The sequence below is a fragment of the Fomitiporia mediterranea genome (genome assembly GCF_000271605.1).
Source record: "Fomitiporia mediterranea MF3/22 unplaced genomic scaffold FOMMEscaffold_11, whole genome shotgun sequence".
Taxonomy (NCBI): Eukaryota; Fungi; Basidiomycota; class Agaricomycetes; order Hymenochaetales; family Hymenochaetaceae; genus Fomitiporia; species Fomitiporia mediterranea.
Window position 1 is genome coordinate 1246323 of NW_006760396.1, and position 19709 is coordinate 1266031.

The 19709-nt window shown below is 38.2% G+C and overlaps 5 protein-coding genes across 5 annotated transcripts; 4 read left to right on the forward strand and 1 right to left on the reverse strand.

The window, feature by feature from the left end:
• Positions 1-8987: 8987 nt before the first annotated feature.
• Positions 8988-9400, forward strand: FOMMEDRAFT_136421 (uncharacterized protein; the record flags this gene model as incomplete). The annotated part of the gene is made up of 2 exons (XM_007270031.1): positions 8988-9252; positions 9369-9400. The coding sequence occupies 2 exons, from the start codon at positions 8988-8990 to the stop codon at positions 9398-9400; spliced, it is 297 nt and encodes a 98-aa protein (XP_007270093.1).
• A 1025-nt stretch (positions 9401-10425) lies between these two features.
• FOMMEDRAFT_160241 (kinase-like protein) lies at positions 10426-13216 on the reverse strand (the record flags this gene model as incomplete). Its single annotated transcript, XM_007270032.1, has 16 exons — positions 10426-10638; positions 10696-10983; positions 11043-11080; positions 11135-11165; positions 11213-11392; positions 11456-11512; positions 11564-11679; positions 11732-11810; positions 11902-12061; positions 12117-12256; positions 12311-12384; positions 12437-12560; positions 12619-12729; positions 12785-12932; positions 12998-13125; positions 13193-13216. The coding sequence occupies 16 exons, from the start codon at positions 13214-13216 to the stop codon at positions 10426-10428; spliced, it is 1911 nt and encodes a 636-aa protein (XP_007270094.1).
• A 349-nt stretch (positions 13217-13565) lies between these two features.
• Positions 13566-15032, forward strand: FOMMEDRAFT_127984 (uncharacterized protein). Its single transcript, XM_007270033.1, has 6 exons — positions 13566-13752; positions 13806-14084; positions 14144-14181; positions 14235-14547; positions 14598-14835; positions 14906-15032. Exons 1-6 carry the CDS (start codon positions 13639-13641, stop codon positions 14947-14949), a joined length of 1026 nt encoding a protein of 341 aa, XP_007270095.1. The 5' UTR covers positions 13566-13638; the 3' UTR covers positions 14950-15032.
• A 150-nt stretch (positions 15033-15182) lies between these two features.
• Positions 15183-16961, forward strand: FOMMEDRAFT_160243 (uncharacterized protein; the record flags this gene model as incomplete). Its single annotated transcript, XM_007270034.1, has 1 exon — positions 15183-16961. One exon carries the CDS (start codon positions 15183-15185, stop codon positions 16959-16961), a length of 1779 nt encoding a protein of 592 aa, XP_007270096.1.
• A 995-nt stretch (positions 16962-17956) lies between these two features.
• Positions 17957-18437, forward strand: FOMMEDRAFT_160244 (uncharacterized protein; the record flags this gene model as incomplete). Its single annotated transcript, XM_007270035.1, has 3 exons — positions 17957-18117; positions 18180-18345; positions 18414-18437. The coding sequence occupies 3 exons, from the start codon at positions 17957-17959 to the stop codon at positions 18435-18437; spliced, it is 351 nt and encodes a 116-aa protein (XP_007270097.1).
• Positions 18438-19709: the final 1272 nt, after the last annotated feature.

The window sequence follows — 19709 nt, forward strand, 5'->3', positions numbered from 1 at the left end:
AATCAAACAAAATACACAAGCATACATACAACCTATTTGAGTATAAACTTGAATAACAATTAGTATAAATGCCAAAAAGAAATAATAACTAAATTGGACAAAGATAATGAATAACATTGAAATTATTCAACAAAACACATTCACACATTCACATACAATGCTTAAACAAATAATAGAATGATGAAAACGTACAAACAAATCAATTATACACAAAAGCCAATTACTCAAAGTGAACCTTCTTGAATTGAAGGGGAGTAATAACAGCATATATTCACAAAACATAAAACATAATGAATGAACAATTGAAACATAGCAAACGATTAAATGATGCAGAAATATTGACTATGTCACTATTTAACCTTACACATCCTACAAAACACAATTATAAAGTTATTGTAACGAATTCAAAGCAAATCTGTTGAATCCAACAAGCAAATCCATTCAATCTAATGAATCCAACAATAAAATACCTACACAGGAGATACATTCTCTGGAATCTTTGATGGTCACACTATACATAGCACCATTGAATGTATTACAAACAAATATATATTACAGATTATATACTTAAACACAGAGAAGTACACTACATACAACAATGTTGAGCAGAAAAGCATCTCTAGTGTATATTGAACTATACAGAATTATAGAACAGAACTATGTCTTCCACAACAGAACGTATGTTACATCAAAAATAACAATTATGCATCATGTGAAACTTCCAACACTTATTCCCTAACATGCAGGACATAATAGCAAATAAATAATTAAATAAACAAAATAATATTCAAACGTATGACTGGGAAATAATCCAGGCAATGAAGCCAAGGAATAGCACATATTCCTAAAGCAATCTACACTAGATGCACAAAGCACTTGCTAAAATTAAAAGAAGCAACAGATGTAACAGCAATCAAAACATTAATCCTTTTGAATAAAACAAGATAACATTGATCATAATGAACAAAAATGAGCAATACACTCAAAATAAATGAAATAAATTCATATTTCATAACAAACACACACATATATTCAGCAAATAAAGCAAATATAATAATTAAAACAATATCAAACAGAATTTGATACAAAATAAACAATAAACAAACAAATATTATAATATACAATGAAAAATAGAACTGTGAAATACACTATTTCATCTATCTACAAAATAAAAACAATGAACACATATTATAATTGTACAAAGCAATATATATTAATCAAATAACACTATACAATGATAATAAAAACATTATCACAACAATAAAACAATACAAACATACAAATAATGTTATAGTTTGTAAAAGTCAAAGGACACATTAAACAATAACAAACACAATACACACATATAACAATATCAAATATATCTATTGCAAAACAGCAAAACAATACAAACATACCATATGTTTAAAACATAAATAATGTGCCTAAACAGACTTACAAACAGTCAGATGATAAAATAAAACAAATTACAATGAATAAAACCTCAATCAACCTTGATATGAAGTGATCTGACATATCATAAATGATATTATGAATTGCAAATGATATGATGCTTCAATATAAAGGCATAGAACTATTATTAAATGCTTAAAAGGTATGAATACAAAACAAACGTGAACAAAGATGATACATGATGAATAGAGGACATCATAATAACATCAACAGCACATTTTACAGGCATGATTCAACAGTTTCATTGCAAAAGTAAAAGTGGAAAAACTACTAGTAACACAATTCAAATGTGCAAAAATACAAATTAACAATGAACAAATTAATAACACACACATTGTTATTAAATATAGTATTAACTATACAAACGAAACAATACAAACGAATTACAATTATAATTACACTTTGAGTGTAAGAATACAAAACAAACTACACATATAATAATACAAATACAAACAGAACAAATAATGGAACAACTGTAGAACAATACAGTATGATAAAATAAACATACTATGACACAAAACAAACAATATGACATGAAAAACAAACAAAACAAAATCATATCATATTATATTATATTGTGAACAAGAAAAACTACTATCATACAAATGATAAAACATTATAGTGACAACTATAATAGTAATAATAATAAAACTATGAACAAACAAACACTAAAGAGATCCTACAGCTCTCTTAGCAATAAAAATTGAACTTACAATCAGTTTATTACATCAAACATAATAATAATACATCAGACAAACATAACACTTACAGTGGACTTAATATATGAAGCAAACAAAACATTTACATTGCAAATGTAAATGATATTAATAAAAAACAGACGAATGCATATCAAACATTATATTAGTCTGATCAACTAGTATAAGTTTGAAGGGGAGTGTTAACATTTATTTTGGATAAATGTGTCATATGTCTCAAATCACACAAACGTCTTGCAAATATATGCTATTGCTGAGACATGTCTTCTGAGACATACATCTGAGACATACAATATTAGATAGTATATATATTACTTCAATCTAAGGACAATGAAGCTGATTAAGAACTTATGTACAGTCAACTCATATTGACACCTACACACTATGAGCAGAGTCCACTGAACCCCTACTAGTGTGACTTACTCTTAGTATCCTTGTGAGTGGTGCACAATCCTATGGAAGAATATTTCCTATCAATTAGGAAACATTGTGACCTCAACACACTAACACTCCTTTACTATATTGTTATGTCTTTTGTACTTCCTCTCATACTTCTAATGACTCCTTATGAGTCCTCCTGACTAGTTATACTGTGTAAGCTGTGTAATACTTTTCTTATAAAGTAGAGCTCTCTATTGTTCTTATAACTCTGTCTGACTTGACTTGTACTTTCTGTACACTAGTTTGTAATACACTTTCTTATAAGGTAGAGTATTATAACTTTTAATGACTCCTTATAACTCTTGTAATTTAAAAGGCTGTACTTCTGTACTACCCCTAGAACTTACATCCAAAGTTCTAGACTGTCTTGTGTACACTCTAGAACTGATAACTAATGTTCTAGATCTTTCCCTAAGTCTTCTTTAATAGACTTAGTTTAGGAGACAATTATCCTTATTAACTTTTAGTCTTATCTTTATACTTCTGTATTTAATCATAGAACTTACAACCAAAGTTCTAGATTGTCTCATGTATTCCTTATGTTGTCCTTATATAGTCCTCATGTTTATAACTTCATTACTTTCCTATCTATATAAGTAAAGTGTATAAAGGAGACTATTTTCCTATAGTCTCTCCTTAAAGCTCTCAGTTCCCTTTCCTTCACTAGTACTAGTCCTCCTCAAGTATAGAGCTTTAGAGTATTAGCTCTAACTCTTTACTAGCTTTAATAGTCCTTTGTCTTTGTACAAAGAGTTCCTAGCTAACTATATAGTTTCTCTTCAAGTAAGTATAATATTTTCCTTTTATCTCTTCAGGTTTTCTCCTAGTCTTTTCCTTTATACTTCTTACTCTGAACACTATACTCTTTCCAGATCCTCTCTCCATACAAGCATTCTAAATGACTTGTCTTTAATTAAGGTTATCAAGTAATACTATACTAGAGTATGTGTTTAACCTTAGAGAGATAAAGACCTTGTCTACAGGTTTTGTTACCTTTTCCTAACTAACTTAGTACCTACTCCTTCCTGTCCCCTCTCTCTACTAATAGATTGATCACCTATTAGTAATGATTAGAGGTTTATAATACTAAGCTAGAGTTCTTACTAAGTAGGACAACAAAGGTAGCCTAGTTGATCTGGCTAATCTCTAAACTTGTAACTAATAGAGTTTTGTATATAAATTACTTAGTTCCAAGTCTTGAGTTAAGCTTTTCCAAACCTAGTTACTGTATTTTACAATTCCTAACAAAAACTATACTTTGAGAGGAATAGAGTACATACCTTGATTCAATCAGCTTACAAATCTCTAGTACTTTGTGTATTAAGTAGTTGTTTATAACAATTACAGACTTTAGGTCTGAGTATAGTTGTATATACAGTTGAAAATATCTTATTGCATAATGTTGGGAGAGGCCTCAGACCTATGCAATATGAGCAATATGCATTATGGTAACCGTGCGAAAACATTACTTAATTAGGAAACCAAATTCGATATTGCTTTTCAATTTATTTGAAGACATATACACTATGACAAGAAAATAAGCACATATTTAGAGCATCAAGAAAGACAACCAAGACAATGACAAGTACAGTAAATGTGTATATTACTGTAAAACTCAAGAAATAGTTTGTAATACAAGGAAATACAGTCAGAATCTGTAGAAACAAAAAAATAGAAAAAGCTAGTCAATGCAAATAACTTTCCCCCACATATCATGAAGAGATCTTTGCTGCCCTATCTTGGTCTTGTGGCAGCATTGAAGACATTGTAAGCAATGAAATGTTAATCAGAAACATTCTTTTTGTATTGAAGTATGTTAGAGAACAATATGTGAGGCTTCTGGGTACAAAAATCACAACAGTAAGCAGTCTAATTTCCCAAAATGCCCAGAATTTTGCATAATTTTCTCACAAATCTTGATACAATATGTAATAGACTATTTTTGTGCATAATTCCCTTATCCTGAGCTGGGATTAGGCAGAAAGCTATACAATATTCAATTTATGCATTATAATGTGATGCAATAAGGTATTTTCAACTGTAGTCTAATAGACCTGTGATAAAGTTTATAAAGAGCTCTGTATTGTATAATCCCTCAATTATTATACAGTCAATAATACTATCTACAGAAATCCTTAAGAGTATAAAATATCTAACAACTGTAAGTATATTCTACAGGTTTCCAGATTTCAGGCTTACTGTTTCTCATACATGAAGAATGTCTTTCAAACAGTATGTAAACCTTCTAAAGCCTATACCTAATCTTACATGTAAGTTCTTCAGTCTACTACACTTTCATTAATAAAGACAAAGAGTTTTCAGTTAGAATACTGTAAAGTAATATGTATCCTAAATTGTACACACAATTCCTCATTCTATTCTTATACATGTTGTATAATCTAAAGTATCTTAATCTTACAATTAGCTGGTTAGAAAACAAGGAACTAACCTTCTTTAAAGTAAATCCAACCCTTCTCAAAGTCCTTCAAATTGTTGTATTTAAGCATTTAACCTTATACTATCATTCAAGCATTTCCCTTAGCTCATCCAGATATGTGTCATTCTAGAATTCTAGTACACTATACAGAAACTAACATTTTGCCCCTTTATTAGGCTATACAATGTTGATCCATTGTAGAGAACCTACACACATATTATTATAACCTAGTAAGTATGGCCTACCTAGTCTTACAAGTGTCTCTTCTATAGGACCAGATTCTGACCATGTTTACAAAGTATAATAAACTGTAGATTGTAGAACACTAAGGAAATACAATATGTCTTTGACTGATAAACTACAGACTTGTTACATTCAGACAATAACACTTTGTATTTGTGCTAGAAGGGTCATACTTATAAAAAGTAAGAAGATGTGTAAATATACTGTATAAAAACATACTTAATCAAGATTTAGATACTCTTTTTTTGTCTTAAGAAAGGTATAATGACTAAGATTGCCTAGTAGACAAACTAACTAGAGAGTGTAAGCTTAGAGGACAAGTCAAATGACACTAACATGTTAGAAACATGCTTATGTGAGAGTTAACTTATGAGAGCAAACAGATCATTCTAATAAGTCATTTTAGACAGTCTACCTATCTTTTCTGTTATAACTGACTTCTATTTATTGTGTCAAAATGTATTTGCTCTAAAGCTACAGTTGCCCTCTGCCCTACCTTGTATTGTTCTACTATTATACTATCTGAAGCATCTAATAGTAAACTGGTCTCAGAGAAGGAAGCACAAAAGAAAATCCTATCTCTAAAGGCTAGGGAAGCAGCTCAAACAAAGGCACCTAAACAGTAAATGGATACTGTTTAAACAAAGTATACTGTTGGTTGTCCAAAGAAAACAAGTAGTAAGAACATACAGGTATACTTAGTATATTTACTAGTGTAAATATATATTAATATGTACCTTATTACATTATAGATTTCTATAAAGAAAAGTAAAGACAAAGAAGGTATACAACAGACAGCTAATATTGTAACAGTCAAACATAGGCCAGGATGTTCTTATAAAGGCACTTTAGCTGTAACAACACTAGCTCTGAATGTATTACCTGAGAATTCCTTTAATGTGTTACAGGTACAGTACTACAATTGTATCTACTGTTCTAATACTAATGTTAGATTCTTACAACTCCTAGACAGAATTTCCAGCTATAGAAGACAGAGTATGTATATATCTTAAATACAGTCATTTACTTATATTTTTCTTACCATTTAGAACCTTGTTAATAATGAGCTTTTTAATAAGGAGCTATCAGAATTAGAATTAGTGTCTATAGTAGCACTTATAGTATCTAATAACAAATCTGCTAGTGAAGAAATATTTAAAGATCCTGAATGTAAGCTAATGTGTTTCAATACTTTATTACTGTTTGATTTTAACTTAATAATAACAAAAGTGTCAGACAGTCAAGAGATCACACAGTAAAAAAAAGAATTTCAATTTGAAGTTTTTGTTTATAATAGTATTGTACTCAGAAGTCTTATAATAGTTTTGTCCTAGAAATGCATCTACCTTCTAGGTTGTGTAGCAAAATTGCTAGAGACTCTCCCTAGTACTATAACTCTAGTCTATAAAGCTCTCTAGTGTAAGAAACCTAGACAGAAGATAGAGGCTTACTACCTTGAAACTGACAAAAATGTATCTTAGCTTTGTTTATATTATAAGGAATACATGACTGACACAGCTTATAAGAAGAAAGGTTCTAAACCTGTTTGTAAAATTGTTCTAAGGAACATACAGACACAAGTATGTATACATATATAATTTGTATTACACTTTATTGTTTAGTAACTTTTATCAGGCTATAACAGCTCTAATAGTACTAGGTTACAATTGTAGACAGGCTAGCACAGTCAAAGCACTAGCTACCCTAAACCCAAAGTCTGAGAAGGTGAAAAACAATGTTACTAATGTTATTACTAGTTATCTAAAGAAAGTTATAGTATATTACTATTGTTCTAAGTACTCTTATTAATACTATTACACTTAGAAGAGTAACCATACTTTGTACACATATGAGTATATAATAATACATGCTAAACTATTAGTAAGTAATTATTATAACATCTTTTATTCTTGTTCACTAATACATTTATAGTTTCTAGGAGAGAAGGGGGTTATACTTGAGGAACCACTAGTATGCCTTAATCTTCTTAACTATAAGAAGCTATCAAGGTCAAAATCAGTAATAATGGTTAATCAAAGTAACTCTACTCTTAAGGTTGAGAACAACAAAAACAACAATCACTACTAAGCAGACACTTTATTTGGTAGCAAGGAAGGTATTGATTACCTAAGGATTGAGGTTTGGCTAGAGAGAGACTGTGTAAGTTGTTCAGATTGTAACAGGGATAAGTATGACTACATGTTACTTGTTCCTGTTTTTCAAGTAAACAAATTTACACACCTTAATAATGTGTCCACACTTCCTACAGCTGAGATCATACAGCTGGCAAAAGAATGTAGAATAGGGGTTTTACAAGGTCTTGCACAGTGTATAGTAAAATATGCTACTATTAACATTAAGAAATTGAAGGGAAAGGGTAGGGCAAACTTGAATATATAGAGATAGTAAATAATTGTCTGAAAGTTAGTAATACTTTGATAAAAAGTTGAAGATTGTGTATACTAAGAAATGATAATCATATTTCTGTAATATAATAAAGTACAGACTTAGTGTTTTCCTGAAATAAGTTTGTCTAAAGGTAATAAAAACTATAAGACTAATCTAAAGCCTCTAAACACAACTTTTGGTGGACAATATCAGGCTAAATAGGATTTACTTTGACAGGGAATAGTCACACATGTTTATGTCACTATACTTTCTTTCCTTGTATCTCAATAACCAACCCGGATAAATTCAATTTTTTTACAATATACTTTTCCTAGAGAGTACAACTACTTTTATGATTTAAAACAGAATTTTTGGTGGACAATGTCAGGCAGAATAGAATTTACTTTGACTGAGAATAGTTATGCATGTTTATGTTACTATACTTCCTTTCCTTGTATCTCAATAACTAACCTGGATAAACTCAATTTTTTTACAGAATACTTTGGCCAGAGAGTGGGTTTAATTTTAAATACCTTAATGAGTGTAAGAAGTTCTGTATTTACTGAGAAAATTGTGTTTTACTCTGTTCCTGACCTTTAATGAACATCTTGCATCGAAAAATCACGTGATGTGGCCATTTCAAGTAATTATGCAAACAGCAGTAACGTGACGAGTGCAATTCCTGGCTCTAGATCTGCGGCGGCGGCGGCAAACGGGGACGCATTTACCGTCACTGTTACGAACTTTAACGGGTAAATCCCATTCTTTTTCGTGTTCAACGAATACAATTCTAACCTATGCTCACCTAATGCTCAGTGGTCAGGATGGCTCGACCGAGATCACGAAGATCCTCATCGACCCATCTGGTACCAGTGCATCTTCCACTGGTGGCCCGGCAACGATCACACAGAATGGAGTCTTGGCACCCGCATCGACTGGTTCCGTGTAAGTTTCAGGCACCTCGCCTTCAGGCTCTGCGTGCGCTGGTAGCAATGACTGTGCGAGCTGCCTTGTGAGCTTCACAACGGCCGGAGGTTTCGGGAACTGTGTTCTTATTTTCAAGCCAGCGCCGATTCCGAAGCGAAGAAGGCTGTTGTAAGTGATTCAGAAGTATGATAGACGGTAATGTACTGATGTCCGTAATTGCAGAGGAGTCGTATTGCTCGTCTCGATTAAACACCTCGAGCCAGTGATTATTACGATTGAACATGGGCTGGTACGTTTTTTGCTAGGAATTTATTCGGGCTTTCTTTGGGTTCAAGCGGAATCAAATGTAATATTTGTAGATGTGTACTACAAGAAAGATCAATATGATCGATCTCTCCCTTCCTCCAGACTTGGATTGTTTGTCATGGCATAGTACGCAGGAAGACACCAAAAGAGAATCATGGTTTCCCGTCCGAGTAAACGCTCACGCAAACAAGGTGCTGGGTTTCGACTGCATAAAAATTGTCCCGACTGGAGCGGCACAAGCAACTCACGATGTTTTCCCCAAGCTAATTTTCTTTAGACCCTGGCCGTTGCATTGCGACGGTATTCCACAAAAGTTTGTGAAGGTTTACGAGACAAACATATGTAAGTGATTATCGTCCACCCAACTTTTTTTTTCGATCGCCTCATCCATTGTTTGCCCGTGCGCTGCCAATCTTAACGTATCATCGGCATTGCGAATTCTGTGGCGATATCTGTAGATAGTTTGTCGGGAAATCGAGGAAAGGCATAATCTCTAGCTCGGAAATGCTTGAATCGACTGATTTTTAGATATACTAAGTATGTATCGTCATCCATAACTTTTCCCATTAAATCTTGTCGGACGTAGCCGATATTACATCTAATATCGATGCAAACTGGACGCCAGCTTGTCAAACTATAATATCCCTCACACTTTATCACAAGTATTTCCACCCAGGGGCGAGCTCGATGCTTTGCGAACATCTGCACTTACCCTGGCTCGGGAAAAAGATTACGGCGAGACAGACCGCCTACTCTCCCCTTACGCAAGGCCCTTCTATGCGTCGTTGAAACCGAGATAAACACCGTTGGTAGAAATTATTCGTTGTTGGCTCTCCAATTTATGCGAATGGTTTGGCGTAGCAGACCACACGATCCAAGTGGACAAGCTTAATGCACACGAGAAAGTTGTGAAGTATATTGCCAGTAGGTAAGACAAACATTTCGAATCGTCCTGCATATTACTTTTCCGTACTAGAAATTTGACGCACAAACTATTAGGCATCCAAAGCGATCTTTATTTGCTCTTTGCCATTTCATAGAAGTAATTCGCGACAACATCCGTAACAGATGATTTATTTACCAAGAAATCGAGATTCTCTACATTCTGTTGGAGAAATCGGGAGTACGAGAAAACCGGTCTGGAAAGCGGAAAATACCTGTCTCCGCAGTCATTTTTAGCAACTCTGCGGCGGCCACAAAAAGCTAGAAAGGTCTATTTTGTATATTCAACTCGAAGAAAGTGCCAAGTAATAATGACTGGTGTGTCCTCGAGCTGGGGACTCTCTAAATGCAAACTCGTGCACTTATATTGCAGCGAACAGGTGAAATTTGCCGTTCTTCTACAAAAGTGAGTATTAAATGGTATTATATTGAGAGCGTATGTGCAATTACAAAGAATTTGGCTGTATGTACATTTGGACATTGTTACACAAGCTATGAGTTACTGTACAAGTTATTACTGATTATGTACCGCAAAATGGTCCGAAAACTAATGGTTGGTATAAGAAGGATAAATTATGGTGCAAAGGGTTTAAGAAATTCGTCCATTTGGTGAAGAACTGACTCCGCCACAGGTCTATTGGCAGGTTCTGAGTCCCATGTAGAACAAAGGAATGGGAAGTAAGTTACACTCGTTTCCTCCAGAGTTGCAGGTAACACGCCAGACAGTTTTTTTGTCTTCTTCTCATCAGAATCGAAAGACTGGTACGGGCCTCGCTCAAACATAGCCTGTAACATTATTTGTTAGCAGTCAACTCATAGGTATTATACAGTGTACTAATTCACCTCGAGAAAGACACAACCGAAAGAGTATATGTCTCCGGGAGCTGAAATACATACACAACTTTCTCCTCCTGATTTCCCTCTCTCCGACGAGCTTGCCTTCATCAAAAGTTCAGGAGAGAGCCAATTCGGATGTCCCACTTGATCATATGTTGGTGCAAGCCTTTTTTGTGTGCATGTGGGGTCCGATGCGCCATCCACGAACCCTGCAACTCCAAAATCAGCTATAACTGCTATGTGGTCTTTATCGGTGCCATTGTTTGCAGTAAACTCTTTCACAAGGATATTGTCCTGTTTGTATGATACGTCAGATGGTGTGTAAGAATGGTCAAAGGTCTCAAATGACTGACAGCCCGAAGATCACCATGAGCGATTTTCTTGGAGTGCACTATAGGTATTGTAATCGTTTAGATCATACTTGTTACAATGAAAAAGTACTTACAGTATGTAAGCCCTGCACTAACGCCTCGAAGCTGTATGAATATTAGTACTGTACGATTGAAGACAGAAACGAGCTTACCAGGTCTAACTTCTTCTTCTCAGTAACTGGCGAACAATCACACACAAAATCTTTGAGACTGCATTTACAAACATCCATCACAAGCCCTGGAAATTCATTGGGGAGTTGACAGAAACCACGAAGAGGGAGGATGTTCTTGTGATCTAATTGTTTCCATATCCATGCTTCTCTTCGGACCCTCTATTATCGTTAGAAACAGTTGTATCAGTACCAGTCGTCAAGCAAATGTAAGTTAGAACTAACATTAAGTATTGTATCATTATCAAGACCGCTTTTCACAGTGGGTTCTTTGACAGCGTACTTGTATAGCGTGTTATTTCTGCAAAAATAAGAATTCAATTGTAGACTCACACAAGACGTCCCTCCCGGCACATATCGTTCGTAAACAACGGAAAACGACCCGAACCCAAGCTGACGTCCTTTTTGTGAAGACAAACGAACGTCTTTCAATCCAAGTTCTTCCATACCTATACATGCAGTTCAGAGTGTAATATAATAAGGGTAGGAACATGTAATCACCGAGTGCATTCAGAGCCGCTAGTGCCTCATCAACCTCAGCATCAGAAGTGCTAGAAAATAATGCATCAGGGGAATTCTGCTGTCATTTTATCCAAAAGCAAGGGATTGACATACGTGTCCTAAAAAGCTTTCAGCATAAAGGATTAGAAGCCATTAGTAAAATGACAAACCCTGCTTTTTTGCAGTAGTGCTTCTGCAAGGCGATCAATGCAGTGAACTGAATGCTCCCAGAGCTTTGCTCTTGCAGGCAAATCATTTCCACCAGACCCCCGTGACTCGTTAAATGATTCTCGCATTCTTGTCGTGCATTCCAGAGCAATATAAACGATGCTATTGCAGCCAGTGAGATGCAGAACGATACCTAAACCTCAGAAGCTTCACATACGGAGCAGAATAACCGAATAACTGTGTTGCCAAGCTGACACACTTTGGCTTCTGAAGAAGAGTAATTATGTTCCTCCCAGTCGCCTCGATTTTGTTGCCGATTATCTTTAATATCGGATCAAGTTTTGTTCCGGATAACTCCTTGCATTGAATAAGTACACAAAATATCAAACAGTTAAATGTAAGGAAACGTACAGATGAGGACAACTGTTCCAGCAGTCGGATGATACTGCTGTTCAAAGCCTTTAAATCCTTCCATACTGGCGCAACTGTTGCTTGTCAAACAGCTGACAATAATTGCAGAAATACGGTAGCAGATACCTGAACATTCGAAATCTTTAAGTGCAAGTGCTTGACGCAAACTCCACCAGTCGAGGAATTCGGACTCCTTGTATCCGAAAAAATGCCACGGTGAATCCGGCACGTCAAGACCTACATTGCGATCCTTTTGAGCTATCAATGAACTATACTTCTATGCGGATATACTCACAACTAAATCTAACCTCCCATTCACTGGATGCAATGTCATAATAGACATTTTGTGAGATTGACAAGTTTTTCATGAATGCAAAAATAGAGATTTCTTCAAATGATTGCCGCATTTGAGACGTCCTCTCGAGTGTGCTTGAGTCACGTGTAATCATCAAATCATCAATAATATAACCCCACCTTATATCCTGTCTCTATTCGTTGTAGACGGTCCTTCAGATGCGTCTTCTCCTTACGTTTTTCTGTACTGCTTGGTAGCAAGCTTCGAAGCGCTGCACGTATGCCACCTTTGTCTGATCTACAGAAATGCTCAAAGTCGGCCTTTGACCTTGAGGTCAACATTATTTGTTATTTTCAGTGCCAGTAGCATAATTGATACTTCAGAACACGTACGAGTCATATTGCAGTCTGAGGCCAATACAGACATTGTCTGCCGGATCATTACCATCAAACATGACCATCGATTCTGTGGTCCTTCGCGTGTTGTCAACTCTTGCTAGATCCTTGGCCAAGTCTTTCTCCTGCATTACACGATTGCCATCAGTCTTGCATAATTGGAGTAAATCCGTGTGCAAGACGTTTACTTACATCTCTGCGTAGTGAAGCTGGCATCTATCGATTCGGGCAGCTTGGTTTGGATGCGGTGATTCGTGGTCTTTGAAGTCAGAAAACTCGTTGTGCAGTGGGTTATGAGGCAGGGACAAACAACAGTGCTACCCGCTGTTGCAGGGAAAGAAAAATAAAATACGTCGCAACCTGTTGCAAAGAATATGAGTGATAGCATTACATATAAGAAAACAAGCACTGTATATAATTAAACTATGGTTCGTTGAGTATTTCAAATTATGAAGAACAATAAAACCAGGAAAGGAAAGGGTCTCCCATACGGCTCAGTCACACAGAACACGCGCGACAGTGCACTTCTTCGTTCCTATTTCTTCATGTCCGCTGACATTCCTTCGTGGCGAAAAAAAAACATCAAGATTGAACATGACCTTATCCCTGATGAAATTGTATGGCGAGACCGACAGAAGATGCTAGAGCGCCATGGATATCTTCTTCGGCCACGATTTCGACCAGACTGGATACCTTCTTGGTTGAATACCAACAAATCACCACTTCTGTTTGAAGATTCCTTCTTTAATCCTGTGAGGTTTCTCTCTTTTAAGATGCCTTATCACTTCACTGAAGTTTCTCCTAGATGCCAATGATTATTGATGCCAAGCGGATGTCTGATGGGACACAGGTTATCATTAAGGCGGTCGAACGAAACGCAAAGGAATCAAATATCGGCTTGTACCTTTCATCTGGTGATCACGCAAATGATTCGGAAAACCACTGTATCCCCTTTTACGAGATTGTTAGGGATGACGAAGCTCCATCTCTCGAATTTATCATCATGCCCCTTCTGCGCCCATTCAATGATCCTCCTTTTTTCAGTGTTGATGAGGTGTTGGACTTTATGCAGCAGACCCTACAAGTATGATTTTCTCTTCGTATTTGTCTCTTGTAAGCACAACTCAAGATGGCCAAAATCAGGGGCTAGGTTTTATGCACAAACTAGGTGTCGCTCACAGGTGAGAATTTCATGAACTGTACAGGGCTGAAACAATGTCATTAATTATTATAGGGATTGTTCGGATGAAAATATAATGTTTGATGCTGCAGAGATGTACCCAAAGGGCTTTCATGCAAGTCTCTGGAGTTTCGATGCAGCGGGAAACGTGGCGCGTCCACTTCGTCGAAGTGACGTTCGTTCGGTCAAATACTACTTCACGGACTTCGGTCTATCATCACGGTTCAAGGAGGGAGAGCCGCGATTGGTGAGTGGGCGGGAAGGCCTGGACCAAGATGTACCAGAACTCTCAAGCTTCAAAACGTACGATCCATTTGCTGTTGATATTTATATATTGGGCAATGTTTTCAAAAGGCATTTAACTACGGTATGCACAATTTCCTGCATATGGTGGAGTTCTATACTGAAATGAAATAGAAGTTTACCAATATTCAATTCCTAACTCCTCTCGTCGAGAGCATGACTCAACAAGTGCCAGAGAAGCGTCCATCGTCAGCCGATGCATTAAAGCAGTTCAATGAACTCGTCTCAGACATCCCTGGATATGCACGAAGATGGGTTCTTAAAGATGTTGGGGGAGGAAAATTAACGTCAGTCATTCAGGATGCGGGCTCGGTTCGACGCGAATGCTTTTACATTCTCAAATCCCTTCTCGGTACGTTCGAACACCTCAAACATTATGCGCAGTGTATACTCATCTAATCGAGCGACTCTCATATCTACAGGGTCTCCTCGCCGGTTCTTGTTCTCCACTGCTCGGCCTTCATGATTTCCTGTTTATATACCTTTGAGAATGTAGACAATTAAGTCACTCCTTCTATCGGATTAATTTCTAAGAACCACTGTTCTTGTTTTACTGCGGATCTGAGAGTAAAGATTACTGCATAAAATCCTTTAGTCATTGAAAAAGATTTATTTGTTCGTGTGTCTGAGCGCAAATAAATAAGACGCGAACTTAATTGGCAGGTGAAAAACCTGTCCTTATCCAACTTCTTCTCTGGCATGGTCGACTTTGTATCCTTAGTCCTGGGGTTTCCCGCAACTGTCGAGGGTATTGTCAAGACATGTAGGGTAGTACACGATTATCGCCAATTGCAGGACGATCATAGGTTAGCAATTAACCGGGCTATCTTTGGAACGAAAAAGCTTGCCTACTACGTTGCGTTTATCAACGTCAAAGCAGTCCATACAGATCCTCAGAGCTTGGAAGCTCGCCGACAGCACCTACTCATAGAAGCATTCTTGCATGCAAGTGATGCAATGCTGACTATGGCATACGTTGTCGAGAGCTGGACAGTCAGGCTACGAATGGACACAGCAAAAAGTGGTAGGGAGTATATGGCTCGTCTTGCTGCAGCGGTAGCGGAGAAGTTAGCGCGAAGCCAGAAAAGTTCAAATGTAACAGGATTCGATCGTTCTCGGATGGGTAAACTGGTCTCTGAAGTTGCATACCTTGCAATGGGCTGCCGCCAAATCAACGATTCCATGGATGCACTCGAAAGATGGACTGGAAACCTCAGGGATATACTTCTATCTTTCCAAGATTTGAGGTCTGTTAGGGATCCGTTTCCAGGCTCGGAGGATGAAATGAAGGACATTGCCGATGAACTACTGCTTATCTCTCGGTTGAAGACTCGCGCAGAACAAAACGAGACGGTGAATCATATAGTAGCTTCGGAAATCGACACATATAAAGACCTAGACGAAATCCATCCGACCGGTTTTTATTCAATCGAGAAGGGCCGTTACATGGGCTGCATCATTGACAGACGCGACATGAACTACCTCATTGCACAGGAGAAGGGAGAGCAGGCTGTCAGCGAGACAGACAATATTGCGCGACTCTTTGCAGAAGAACGTTCGGGGACAGCAAATGTGTACACTGCCAGCTTTGGAATCCTACGTTGTTGTGGATGGGCTCAGGTGTCAACCAGATTCTTAAGCACAGAGCACGATTTGGTTCTCAGGCCACCTTCAGGAACGAGCTCTCCACGTACCCTGCGTATGCTTCTCCTCGATGGTCCTCCACAGCATCCACTGGAATCACGCCTCCAATTTTGCATTCAGCTTGCAACGTCTGTACTCATTGTTCACTCCTTGAATCTGGTTCATAAGGACATTCGGCCAGACTCGATACTCGTTTTCGAATCGCTCAAACCACTCAATGCCAAGGAAGACGATTTCTTCCCGAAAAAGCTCGGTTCTCCTTATCTTGCCCGTTTTGATCGCGCACGATCCGAGGATGTCGACACTGTAATAAATCCCTTTGCTTATTCACCCTATATGAGGGATTTATATACTCATCCTGTCCATACCACGAGTGCAGAGCACATTCGGTATAGCATGCGCGATGACATCTACAGCCTTGGAGTCGTTCTTATCGAGGTGGCGCTCTGGAAATCTTTGTTCTCCTGGTCAGAACAGAAAAAATGTTACGACGCAGACTTCTCTTGGTTCGATTTCTCAGTTGAAAAGTACAAACAAATATTTACAGACAGGGGTCAGCCAGAGTACAGAAACAGGGGTTGGCTGGTACGTTGGGACTTAATTGAACTAGCGGAGCGCGAAATTCCGGTCATCATGGGCACGACGTTCAAGGACGTAGTCGTGTCGTGTCTGACGTTCGGAGAACCATCGAAGCCTACCCTGGACGAGTCTGTCAAGAAGATCATGGAGGCCGGCTATCAGCCACAAGGCGAAAGCGTGCTGTTTGTCCAGAATATCTTGTCGAAGCTGCGGAGACTTAATTTATCTTGCAGAGATCTGTCTCCACAAGCGTGAAGATGGGTCGTCATGTAGCGTTTGCTCCACAATGTGTGAAGAATAAGGATTTGTCAAATATACGACGGCCCAGCTCGGACAGGCTATGTTGTTTTTTTCGACTTATTTGAAGTATGAGCAAAGGGCAATTGCAAATCTCACCAAGTCGCATTGTCCAAACAAAAACTTTCCATCTGCTTCCGTGCAGAAAGTGAAACTCTAGACACACGGAAGCGGTATCGATTGGACAAAGTCAATTTGGACTTACCAACTTCGTCAAACACAATAGTACACGATCAGGCCTTCATTCACGCGAACCTTGTAGCGTGTCCTATCAATTCATATGCCCGCGGAAGATCTGACCCTTAAAGTTCTAAGTGCCGAATACGGAAATATTTGATCCTGTGGACGCATGTTGTACCTCGTATTCGCCGATCAATATTTGGATCCGTATCTCGATCAACGGCCTTGTGGGCGATTCGGTCAACCGAAGACTTCTACGTCAAATTACTTGGACGTAAGGAAAATTAGATTGTGTACCCTAGACACCATGTGATGGCCATTATTGGACAGCGTGAGTCCTTATCGGTCCACTCCTTGTTTTACTTGACACAGAGCAACGCTTGTGTAAACAGTAGGCATGACGAAGGCATTTTTCATTCAACCAATATTGGTTTGTCTTTCACAATTGCAAGGAAACTCTGCAGTGATCGAGTGTTCCTCAGTGTAGCTTGCACTCTAAAATAGGATGAACAAAGGGAATATCCAAGAGACCGTCCCAACACCCGGTTGTTTCAAACGCCAAAAAAAGCTCTGATCTGTCTTGCTATCCAACGATATCTTCGATATGAGTCAACACTTTGTAGTGCTTGTCTGTGAGTTAGGATCACAATGTGCCATTGAATCTACAAGCAACTCAACTTCAAAGAACTTAACATTCGTGTATTCCTGTAATTGACGCATCATCTGACATACATACAATAAGACATCAGGCTGTAAAAACACTGACAATCGAGATGAAGGATGCTATAACGAGACTCGACAAGTGGACAACTCGTCTAACGCAACTTCTGACATCTCCTATCTTGAAGTCGCGCCTGAAAACGACGGACTCGGGCGACAATCATAGGAATATGCAGAATCCGAAATTACGGTCACTACCATCGATGCTACAGAGGTAGAGTCTGCCTTCGACATCGACTCAAGTCATAACTCCGAGCTTTATTGGCCACAATATAGCGACTATGCTGGCTGCTTTGTCGACTTGCGTGATGTCACGACACGGCACGACTTATCGGAATCGAGGAGGAACGCCATTATCTATTGCACATCTATTGGCTTTTTGCCAAGCACGTCAGATAACGTGAGTACCACACTCGAACTACGGCATCCTTCTATGCCTTGTGTATGCTATTGCGAACAATTGAGAGCTGCTCTTTTTCCTTCTTTAATCCGGAATGCCTACTCCCATAGCTTGACGATCGAGCCTCTGATTAAAAGCGCGTCATAAAAGAGCTAGAAGTTGTCAAAGACTACTCGAAGGAGCTCCTGCTTTTCAGTGAGAACAGAGTCGTAAGAAAAGAACGGAGTAACCATGAAAACCCCATCGCTCTGTTGATCTGCGTGAATGTGGAAATAAATTAAAAAAACACAGAAGAATCATTCACTCGTGGGACTCTGGAGTCGTTAACCACGAAATAACACCGGTAATGTTATTGAAACGTTGTTGAGAAGCTAAAAGGAAGTTATTCAAGCGACAACCTCAGTAATCCAGAGATAATAGAACTCACGTAGTTTAACTGTTTTTATCGGTGGCATTCTGGAAGAACTTCGCTTTGTTTGGCCGTGTCATGACACCTGACAACTATCTCTGCGGGTATGACTGTGTCAGAGAGGAAATGCGATTCACGAAGTGTCAACGTGCCAAGGAGAGTAAAGTATTAAAAAGCCGAACAGATTCTCCCAAGTGCAGCGGTATCCAAACCGCCATTAATTCTCCGACCAATAAGTCTGTATGGACCCTGACGAACGATGGCACCCTAGGCAAGGTGCAACGCATCAGCTAAAAGACTCTCTTGACTGAGAAGATATCTTCTGCAAAGACAGAGAACTCCAGGACTAAAATCTTCAAAATATCAGTCGCGGCAGTGCCTTGTTCCCAGCCATCGTAGTTGAACAACTTTTATGTTAGCAGCTGCTCCATAGGAAACGGAGGGTAGAAACGCACCTTGGACGAACGGATCCAGCATAGCATCCTAAATTGTGTCAGTCAAATGTGATTTTGATTCGAAGACATCGACTCGAATTGACAGTTAGTCAGATACCCGCGACTTAGGGAGTGCACTGGCGACAATTGAGTATGGCATTGTAGGAAAAGCGTTGGGAAAGATGAAAATTATCGAGTTGCAGAGCATCTATGTAGCGACATCAGTCAGTTCCACTTCACGCAAGGGAGGGAAGATAGGTCAAATAGCACAATTAAGGGACAAATGAGAGAAAGGTGCGCTTACCTAAAGCAAGCCTGAAAATAGGTCTTGGAGATTGTTGAATTCCAAAACCAACACATTGTCCGTCGCGGCGCACACTTCATTGTCACGAGTGAAATCTTGCTTTCAGCAATGACGCACGGCTGCTAATAGAAATAGAAATGCATTGCGCGAGTAGAAAACAAGCCTGGCCAACGATGCTAAAAGGAAGACGATGCAAATTCCAGTGTGGATATGCTGTCAATGTCATGTGACACCCAAAGCAACACCGAATCACATGGGG

Coding starts and splice junctions, on each gene's coding strand:
- FOMMEDRAFT_127984 (XM_007270033.1), top strand. CDS start 13,639: ATGCTAGAGCGCCATGGATATCTTCTTCGGCCACGATTTCGACCAGAC. Junction 13,753..13,805: donor AAGATTCCTTCTTTAATCCT/GTGAGGTTTCTC, acceptor AGTTTCTCCTAG/ATGCCAATGATTATTGATGC. Junction 14,182..14,234: donor AAACTAGGTGTCGCTCACAG/GTGAGAATTTCA, acceptor TAATTATTATAG/GGATTGTTCGGATGAAAATA.